Source organism: Gracilinanus agilis, chromosome 2 (genome assembly GCF_016433145.1).
Source record: "Gracilinanus agilis isolate LMUSP501 chromosome 2, AgileGrace, whole genome shotgun sequence".
In the NCBI taxonomy this organism is placed as follows: domain Eukaryota; kingdom Metazoa; phylum Chordata; class Mammalia; order Didelphimorphia; family Didelphidae; genus Gracilinanus; species Gracilinanus agilis.
The window spans coordinates 379,962,904-379,973,947 of record NC_058131.1 but is presented as its reverse complement, the minus strand read 5'-3'; the positions used below and the strand labels follow the sequence as shown (position 1 = coordinate 379,973,947).

General features: G+C 39.2%; 1 protein-coding gene across 1 annotated transcript in view; it reads right to left on the bottom strand.

Moving 5' to 3' along the window:
• Positions 1-2,595: 2,595 nt before the first annotated feature.
• Positions 2,596-11,044, bottom strand: part of ATP10B (ATPase phospholipid transporting 10B (putative)) — a 158,731-nt gene continuing 150,282 nt past the window's right edge. The window contains exons 21-22 of the mRNA XM_044659845.1: positions 6,132-6,319; positions 2,596-3,070 (exon numbers count right to left, since the gene is read on the bottom strand). Of these exons, the coding sequence (XP_044515780.1) occupies positions 2,596-3,070; positions 6,132-6,319 (663 nt within the window). The remainder of the gene's footprint in view (positions 3,071-6,131; positions 6,320-11,044) is intronic.

The window sequence follows — 11,044 nt, the reverse complement described above, 5'->3', positions numbered from 1 at the left end:
GGGGATTATGTGCCAAATAAGGTCCCACCTGGCTCTAAATTTAGATGCTATAACTTTATCACTGGGGTAGTACAGGTGCCGTACAGGGCTGCTAGGTAATATAATGGATAGAGTGCCTACCTGGAATCAGCAGGTCTTGGGTTCAAATTTGGCCTCAGATGCTTCCTAGCTGTATGACCCTGGGCAAATCACATAACCCCAACCCTAACCCTTACTACTCTTCTGTCTTAGAATTGATGCTTACTATCTGCCCTTAGACGATGAACTTCTGAAAGATGGTTTTCTTTCTTTAGTTCTCATTTACATAAGGGGTGAGTAACTTAATAAAAGAAATGGAACCCAGAGAAACAGAGAAAGGTACTGATAAAAGAACAAGATGGCAGATACTGCCTATGGAAAACCATTTATTTTTTCCCTCCAAGAGAAATGATACATACATCTCTAGTCAGTAAAAACCAGATAAAAAGTATAAAATAAATTAAATACAAACATTAATATGAATTATCAGATACAAAGGGGGGGAAAACAACCCCACATAGTTAGTTTGTCTTTCCCCTGAGTTAGGAGGCAAATTGGATGACATATTTTTTTTAAAGAAGGGGAATAGGGACCATGACAGTTTTCATTAAGTGCTAGCCCTCAACTTGGTGGTTGGTATAATCTGGCATTTAGGCAAGAAGCCCTTGATTCAGTGCTTTCCCCCTCAACTCTCAAATAGTATGCTAGCTCTGAAATTAAGGTCTTTTTACACGTGGAAAGCTATAGACATGCAGCAAGTGAGAGCATCGATGACCTCTGCATTTTTGGCCTTTTCCTTTCTATCGTGAAAGGCTATATTATTATTTTCTTTGACATCATAGGAAACCCCTAGAATTAACCAGCTTCCCAGTGCTCATGACACTGGATTGTGTAGGATTTGAGAGGTAGAGTCAATTGTGCCCTCAAAAATAGTTGCTGTGATGTGTTCTAGACTCCTAATGAAGGGTTTTTAATGATCCATGATGAGTTGGGGATTGCAGATACTGCAATGTCCCAGGGATTTCTATATCTTAAAAGGATAGGAAAGAGATCTCATAATCAAGAAGACCTGGGTTCAAGTTTCACTTCTGACACAAGCTATGTGACCCCAAGCAAGTCCCAGCCACTCAGTGGCTTAGGCAACTCTTTAAGAATAAGTAGTGGATGAGTTGCTGATAGAGGGAGATTTCCCATTGGGAATTTCCCACACCAGTGCAATCATAGATCTTCTCCTTTTCTTCCCCCATAGTCATAAAACCATAAGAACACTAGATTTTGGTCTCTATGATCTGGTGCTTTGTCTGATAGACAATCAGGGGAGTACATGGTTGGCCTTCCATGTTAACCTCACATGGTTGAGGACATCCTTGAAAAATCCCAAGCTTACATTAACAATCCATTTTTTTACAGTTCTATCACTAATTTATTAACACACTTTGAATTCTTTTTATATTTTTAGTCCTGAATTCTCTTGAGAGTAATGGGATTCCTGAGTTTTTTCTACTCATTGTATGAAGCAGGACTTCTTTTTATGTGTCCCTAAACTAACTTGTTTCAATTTGATGTGACCAAGTTCTAGTGCTCTCAGTTTTAGGTGAACAAGGTTATCAGTAATCCTAGCAGGTGCTTAATAAATTCTTGAGGATTGTTTGAATGAGGGACTTATTCTTGTCTATACTTTTCTTGATATTTTTTTTGATGGCCCTTCTTTACTCTCTTCATCTTGGATGTGGCCACATGGTTCTTGTGGATTTATTCTTGATCCTTCCCTCTCAATCATATGCTGGTTACCAAAAAGAAGTCCTTCTTGGCTCTGAGACATCCTTTCGCCTATATCTATTTCTGATAAATTCTTTCAAGTTGAACAGTGTCTCTGTCTCTGTCTCTTCTTCTCCTCCCTCCTTGGGAAGGTAGGTGGGATGGAGCAGCAACTTGCTTTATCTTAAAGGCTATGGTAATTGGGCCTACCAGTGAATATAGGAAAGTTTGGCCTCAGGGTAGAAGTTTTCATTTTTGGAAGAAACTCAGACTCCTTTGCTTCTAACTCTGGGCCTGTCTCTTCTGAAATTGTAGCTCTTTTCCACGCAAAAGAAGTAGTCCTGGGGAGTGGTGGTGTTGGTGGTTGGGGTGAGTTGTGGGCCAAATTACATATAAAAGAAGAGCTATAACACCACCAGCTGTTCCTTAGAGTGATTCGGTGCTTGAAGGCATATTCCTGGAGGTGGCTGCTTGAGGGCCATCTCTTAAAGAAATGTTCTAGTTCACTGTACATGGAAATATTTTTCCATTCTGAAAAAGAAATAATTCCTGTTTTTTGTAAGATGTGCTTCCTGATAATTGTAGAAAACCTCAGAGAGTAGCTGACTAATTCCTAGTCTTGTTCTCCAGTCCATATAATATTTTTTAGCTATTGGGAGAAGCAGCCCTTTCTCCATGGAATTCTGATAGACCAAGGAATCAAGTCTGCCCAGTTTCCCAGGAAGGATTGTGACTTGCTTGAGGTCACAAGAAAACATGTGTTACATGAACACGTTCAGAGTTTGCCTCTGCACATGCAGCTACTATCCATAAGGCCCTTCATATAGTCAAGGAGCTCTGGGATCGCCGGTGGCTCCCTCTGCTTGAGGCTCCTGGGCTGCCAGTCTGTGAATTCATGAACATTCCACTGGGTCCCAAGAGGTGTTCATCGGGGGAGGGTCTTGCTGAAGAACTAGGTGAGCTTTGATTATGCCCTACATAACCTGGGCAGGGGCGGGGGCTACTTTTATCTCTATTAAGGACCCAGTTTCCATCATGTCTTTTCATGGGAGAAGAGGATTCCTTTAGGGAACTGACCCTCGATTCTTGTTCTGTGAAATGGGGGACCTGAAGGTGGCCCAGTCTGGTATTTCCAGGAAACGGAGCTTCTCGGCCGGCTGTAGACAGTCTCTCTTTTTGTCTCCTCCACTCTTGGATAGCCAGATCCTTTTTTTCTTTGGGAAGTTTGTCCAGCTTCTGAGCTTCCAGGATGGGTGACTTCCCCCAGGTCCCTTGCAGAGCCAGGAAAAAATATCTGGTGGGAGATGGAAGAATAATGAATCCTTAACACTTGTAAGTATCTATAGTCACAGGTCCAAAAATGAGAATGCCATCTTAGTATCCAGGCCAATTGAACCCCTGAATAGATAGACATCTTTGCTCTTTCTAGGAACATTGACTCTCAAAAGATTTATGTCTCAGTCCTGGGAATAGTCTGATGTCCTAACCCTGATGGCCCAAAGGACTGAGTGGGCCAGGAGGGATTCCATTGTAGGTAAGGATAATAAATATCCGATGATATTTATTACTCTGTGCAGAATACTGAAATAAGGGCTGTGTAGATGGCGTGTCTAGATAAGACTGTGGTTCCAGCTTTCAGAGTGCTTACAAAGCTTAGAGCTGACATAAGCGTATCTATAACAAACGATGATACGACATGAATGCATGAAAGAGGTACAAAATAGAGTGCTATTTGGGGTCCAAAAAGAAAAATTGCTATGGGCAGGGAGAATTGTGAGAAACTTCACGGAGAAGAGGTCCTTTGATTAGAATTTAAAGGATGGAGAGAAAATCAGCAGTAGAAAAAGAAGATATTCCAGGCATAGGAAATAGCCTGAACAAAGATACAGGGAGTAGGATGGATTGGGGGTGGGATGACTGGTATAGGAGAACATGAGAAAGGCCTCTGTAATTCAGTTTATCTAGAGGATGTGGCAAGGCTAGGAAGGTGTTATAGGATCAGATTTTGGGGCTGACCCATCTTTTGACATAGACTATTATAGAAACTACTTGCTAATCACTCACAAGCAGCAGGACCTAGGGCAAAGAACTCTGGACTACTGATCAGGAAAGTCGAGTCCTAGTCCTGGTTCCACCATTAATTTGTTATTTAGGTAGGGTGATGGAACCTTTCAGGCTTTGAAGACAAAGCCAGAGATGATCTATTTTACTGGTTGGGGGAAGGAAGTTGGGTCTTTTAGGAATTGAACTCGACAAGACAAGATCTAGTATGTTCCAGAGAGAACATATGGGCCCTCTAACCTTGAATAGGGAGAGAGACTGAATTTTACATCTGTGAAGCCAGTAAAGATTATTGTAACATTGGTTCTATCCCCAGTGCGGGGGACAAAAATTTTTAACTGTGTGTTTGATGTAGCTTTTTAGGAGAAAGAATAGAGTCTGATATGGCAGTGGGTAGATAGGAATGTTGAACAAAAATCATGCTTTCAAAGAATGTCCAATTTGTAGTAAGGATGTGAAACTTGGGTGTGGGACTGGGAGGGATGAAGACTTTAGCCACCTCCTATGTAGAAGGAGAGAAATTAATTTCATTTAAACTGTGGAGCTCCATATTGAGAAACAAACAGAAATGAATCACGAGAGACCTAATAATTGGTAAAGAAAAGAGTGTATGCATATCTCCTAAGTCTGGCACTTTTTTGGTGGATTCACTAATTCATGTGTAGGATTATTAGACTTAGAGTTGGAAGAAAAAGAAATCTTCAAGTCCTTGAGTCACTTATTTTACAGATGAGGAAACTGAGTCACAAAGTTACTAAATTAAAGATGTGGGATTCAAACTCAGGTCCTCTGACTCCAATGTTATTGCTTTCCCCATCATGCCTTGCTGTCTGCCCAAACAACTGTATCTCCTAAGAATGATGTTAACTGTTTTATAAACTTTTTTTTTCCTGTCAAGAAAAAAATAGGTCATTTAAATAGCTCTGTGCCCCTGATATTTTTCCTTATCTTGTTCCTCTGGGTTTGGGGTGATGAGAGGAATGAATGAAAATGTTTTCTGAGACTTGTTTTAAAATATTCCTTCTTTTTCTTGATTTAGTCTACTTTTGCCTCCACTAGATCTGTGTCTAAGAAGGTGATATGTGATAGGTTATATCCTAGGAAAACTAAAATCTGTGAAGGTGCAATGATTTTCTGGGTTTATATAAGTGAACTCCTGAAGAAGATAAAAGAGTGAGAGGACTTTAGTCACATGGTCTTTGTGGGTATGGTGTAGACCACCCCTTCCCCCCACCAACCCCCACATACTCCAGTTACCCTAAAGAAGTTCTATTTGTCTCTAGGATATTCTGTTGCCCATATCTAATACATCTTGATACTTTCACTCAGGTTGAACAGTGACTAATACTTTTTTTTTTCACTTTACTTTAAGAGCTAATTCCAAGATCATTTATGACACTGACCTACAAGGTAATATGTCTCCCTTAGAGGCATTTGTCTTTATTAGTCACTTGGAACAACGACTCATTCTGTTAGGATCATTGGGAAGTTGTCTGGTGGAAAGCTCTCTGGACTGGCAGATGGGGCCCTGGATTTTAATTCGCATGCTGATTTGTTGTAATTGTATTTGTAATAATAGCACCTACCTCCCAAAGTGGTTGTTAGAAACAAATGAGGTAATATTTGTAAATCTCTTTGCAAACCTTTAAGTGCCATATAAATGCTAGCTATAATAACAACACTAATAATTGTTATTATTAATTTTGAGTAAGTCTAAGACCTTCTCTATGCTTCGGTTTTCCCATTAGTAAGATGGAGAGCCCTATTCTGTTTATGTCATAATGTAATTGCCAAGATAAAATGATATGATAAGTGGGAGAATGTTTATGAGATACAATATTGTAGAAATGTAAAACATCATTACTATTTTATGAGAAATTATAATAAACAATAGACCTATAATAATAATAATAGCTTATTTTTATAAAGTACTTCTTTTCAAGGTGCTTTTAAATTTACTGTTTTATTCCTTTTCTTAATAAGAACCTCAGATGAGAGGGAAGGGAAGCAAAAGGGTGTATTATTATTATTATTATACCCATTTTACAGAAAACAAGTTTGAAGAGGTCACAAGACTTGCCAAAGTTCACAAAGCTACGCGGGCAGAGCTGAGAACAGAGTCCAGGGACTCTGAAACTTTAGCTCTGTGCTCATGCCACTATTTCATTTTGTTCCTAAAACAATAGCCCCACAGGTCCCAGAGAAATCTGAACTCATAACCCCTGCCCTGTGACGCTGGTACATGGAGCCAGGAGATGGGAGAGTCCTAGGGAGAAAAGTCTAAATGTGCTAACCTTGGAAGAAGGGCAGCCACAGGTGTAAGGAAGCACAAGAGGTAGAAGGTGGGATCTGATAGCTGCTTCTCCATAATCCAGTAGGGGTTGGTTGGGCTGTTGCAGGTAACACAGACAGCATTGTACACGAGGGAGACCACGAAATAAAGCAGGAAGCTAGCCACAAGCACAGACCAGTGGATGAATGTCTACAAAAGAGACAATGTGTAGTGATATTATATTTAAAGTCAATAGAAACTGGTAGCAGTTGTACAGGTTAATTTATGCCCTCCTGAATTTACTTCTAATTTTAATTCTAATTCTTAGGACTTCATTACTTTGCCTCAGCTGCTCTTTCACCCTGGATCTTTTCTCTGGGTTGAGGGCCTTTTTGCTATGGAGCATCCTTCCACTTGACTGGTACCCTCTACCATTCCTGAGCTCTTCCTGGGGGCCTAATTTTTGGGGACATGCCCAGGCTGGTCCTGCTTTCTTGGTCAGCTCTGCTTCTGACTCTCAAGACATCTCCACCATACCCTCAACTCAGGTAAGCCTTCCTTCTCCACCTTCAGCCTTTTTAGTTCTCTTTTGTGTGTTATCTTTCCCCCAGTAAATTTTTAAAAATAAATTTTTTTTACCAATTACATGTAATAACAAATTTCCACATAAGTTTTCTGAAGTTATATGATTTAGATTGTCTCCCTCTTCCTTTTCCTCCCCACTCCCAGAGCTGGCAAGCAATTTGATCTGTGTTATACATATATTATCGGGCAAAACACATTTCCATATTGTTCATTTTTTAAGAGAATAATCATATAAAACCAAAACTCCAAACCCAACCCCCAAATAAACAAGTGAAAAATTGTGTGCTTTCATTTGCATTTCTACTCTAACAGTTTTCTCTCTGGAGGTGGAGAGCATTCTTTGTCATAAGTTTCTTAGACTTGTCCTCGATCATTCTATTGCTGAGAGTAGCTAAGTCTAACACAGTCTTTCATTCAGAGGATCGAGAAACCATTTTTTTTCCTTATACAATAATTGTATTTCAAGTCCTTCTTTTTTTAACCTTACTTTGTGTCCTAGTGACAACTGTAAGCCATTATAGCAAAGGTTAAGTCAACAGAGGTTAAGTGATTTGCCCAAGGTCATGCAAGTAGGAAGTATCTGAAGTCAGATTTGAATCAACTTCCTCCCTATTCCAGGCCTGGTGCTCTATCCTGGCAGCCCCATCTCCATTTCTTAAAACAATGTCTGACACACATGATGCTCTTAATCAATGCTTGTTGCCTTGTCTCTCCTTAGCTTGCCTCATCTTACTTGTGGTCCTGGGAATAATCAGCAAAAAAATATGGATAGTTAAACTTGTTTTAAACTCTATAAAAATAACTCTGTAACAGTTGAAAGCTTGTGGGATAAAGATCTGCCCTTGGAGCAAGGAAGACTTGGCTTTGACTTCTGTCTCTAACACATACTGGCTATATGACTCTGAGCAAGTCACCCAAAGTCTCAGTGCTTGCGGTGACTTTCTAAGCTTAGAAGTTGCAGAGATGATGCTGACCACATTGGTAGAGGGAGTTTCTTCATTTGGGAGCTCCCCTTGCCAAAAAAGTCACAAGTCTAGTCCCCTAATACCTTTTATGTGCATAGAAGGGAGATTCAGACTCTGAAGATGCTTAGAGCGCCTTCAAAAGGACAACTTCTGTGCTGCGGTTTGGACAACTAACTCTTGCCCAAGGGCACTGAGTCATCTCTTATGTTCCATTTCTTTGCATGATGGAGCACTACAGGCTTGATAGCCTTAAAGAGGAACTGAAGGGGCTCAGATCCCTGAGATGCAATTAACTTAGCTGGTCTCTTCTGACGATTGATTACTACTGCAAAACTGCATGGAGAAGATAAAGAAAGCCTTTTTTTAAAAGAAGAGATTAAAAAAAAACCCTTTTTTAAAAGATGAGATTTAAAAAAGCCTTAAATTTTTTAAAAAAAGAACTGATGTAGCATATTTAGTTAAATGGCTCAGGATGTTAATTCCACTTCTTTGTAAAGAGAATGGGATGACCAATCAAAATCCCCCAAATCTTAACAGCCTCATCATCTGTCTCAGTTACAATGGTAGCCTGATTGTGTATTATTGAGGTTAAAAAATTCACTGGTGTCACAGTTGAATGGGAGTCGTACATAAAGGTTACTCTGATAGCAAGAAAGTCTTTATGCTGAATTGTTCAATAGCCAGTGCCTGGGATGATTGGGTTCTAGCTTAGCTCTGTGGGCAAAGTTCCACTGACCTTGGGCAGGGTGGACCAGGGTTCAGGAGCATCAATAGGTCAGATGGAATCCACATCGTCTCTCTACTAGCTATCACATTTCTGTCTGTAATCACAAGGGCACACTATTTGGGAAGAACTATTTCAGCTTCAGGCGTCTTCATGCCGTTTAAGCCCCTCTAAAATATGGTCCCATTTTATCTAAAACATAAACTCCTAGAGGGCTGCTAAATTTTTTGTCTTTAATTCCCTAAATACCTAATTCAATGGCTTGTACTTTTTTGGAGGAGGGGTCTGGACCTGTGATTTGAACTCAGGATTTCCTTACCCCAGAGCCACCATTACCCTCACTCTCAAGCAACCTTGTATTTAACTACTTAACATTTATTTGCATTTATTCTCTTAATATTCATTGTTGGTGTAAAGGAGATCATGGTATGGAAATTTAGCCAATGGATGCACGTCAGCAAACTCTGTAACTCTTAGTTTGAACTTGTCTCTGTCTCTCTCAAGTGCTTAGAGGACGTGTCCAAGGTTACAAAGCTAGCACATACAAAAGTGAGAGTTTAAACCTAAGTTTTCCTGATTCCATGCCTGGAACTTTATACCTTATACCACATTTCCTCTGTCCTAGCATATAATAGGTGGCTTAATTCATGCCTGTTGAATTGAATTATCTATTTTTAAAAATTAATTAATTAGTTTGTTACATGAAAGGTCTAAGGCACCTTCCTCCCTCCCTGTACTAGAGAAGACATATTTTAACTGAAAAAAAGTATATAAAACTATCTCGCTTATTTCTTTTTATCAATTCTTTCTCTGGAGAGGGACATGCACAAGTTTTTTTTTCAGTCAAGATTTCTGTTGCCTTATTTAATGTTTTTTTGGTTCTGCTTGTTTCACTCTTTATAATTTCATGTACAGAACCATGTTTCTCACTACTGATCAACATTCATCTTTAAAAAGCAAATCAGTTGGTGTTGATTTCTTCACTTTCTCCAAACACTCTGCTTATTTTGACCCTTGTGCTTTTGCTTGTGCTCCATCCCTCCCCTCCCCTCTACTTATAGTGTCTTCTTTTCATTTGTCTATGCAGTTCATATCGATCATTCAAAGAAGGCTTTTGGCCCTCAGTAACCTCTCCTTCCTTGGAACCTCTAACAAATATAGTTACAATCAGGATTTCATAGTTTAGCATTTAACTGTTTTCTCATTGTTTCGTCTTGGGTTTTGTCTCCCCAGCTAGACTCCAAGCTCTTTTTCCCCCCCTTTCTTTTCTTTTTTTTTTCTTTTTCTAAGCTCTTTAAAGGCAAAAATCATAGAGGTTATCTAGTCTAAATCTTTTATTTTATAGATGAGGAAACCCAGGATCAAAGTGGTTAAGCTAATTGCCCATGGGCATGTAAGTGAAATTTTGCTCAACAGACATGTATTTAATGCCTATTTATGGCATGCACTGGTGATAATAGAGATAAAAAATGGAAGTCCCTTTACTTAGGATAATTCTGTCTCATGTGCATATGAGTCAGTAGTCAGACATACACTTATAGGTTGCTCATTCTTGGAATGCCCTCCCTCTTTGCCTCCAAGTCCCCTTCTTCCTTGAAGGCTCAGCCCAAGTACTACCTTCTATATGAAGCCTTTCCTGATCCCTTCGATTGCTAGTTGATGATAATAATAATTATTATAACAATAATAGTAATAACGATAGCTAGCATTTATATAATGTTTACTTTGTGCCAGACATAGGGCTAAGTGATTTACAAACATCTCATTTGATCCTCACAATAGTCCTAGTAAGTAAGTGTTATCATTAGCTCAATTTTACAGTTGAGGAAAATGAGGCAAATAGAGGTTAAGTGACTCACCCAAGGTCACACAATTGAGATATGTTTAAAGTCAAATTTGAATTCAATTTTTCCTGACTTCAGAGCTAGCATTACCCTTACTCTCAAGCAACCTTATATTTAATTTCTTCACATTTATATGTCTTTATTCTCTTTATATTCATTATGTACTTATCTTTGTATTTGTTTCTACTAAATTGTTCCATTCTTTGTATTTGCATTCTTTTTGCCTGGCACAAAGTAGGCATTTAATAAATATGTGTTTATGGGATGATTGATAAGAATTATACAAGTGAGAAAGTAAGGGCAAAAAGGGAAATTGGGTCAAAATTATATTATGAAATTTTGGTAAGAATAAATGACATTCAGTTGGAAACCTGGAGGGATCGTGACCGACCTTATGAAAGGGGGGAGAGAGCACCTGGAAGGGCCTTGAAGGATGGGAAAGGATTTCAACAGAGAATATGCTTGAGCCATGCAAGACAGCTTCTGTGGCTGCAGAGAGTTTAGAGGGAATAGAATGAGACAAATGGCTAGCAGTCTGGTGTGCTTGTACCATAGAATAATAATAATTATGGCAAGAAGGGGAGGTAATAATGTAAAAAAAAAGCCTAAAAGGGCCATCTTGTAAAGGCTAAGGCTAAAAGCAGAATGAACCCAGAATTCTCCTAACTTGTCTCCTGGCCCTCATAGACTTGTAGCATCTTATAATTGGAAAGGACCTAAGAGGACAGCTAATTGAATAAGAGCCAAAACACTTGCAGAGGTAATTACTAGGAAAACCTTGTACAGTAGAAAGAATAGTGGATTTGGAGTCAGAGAG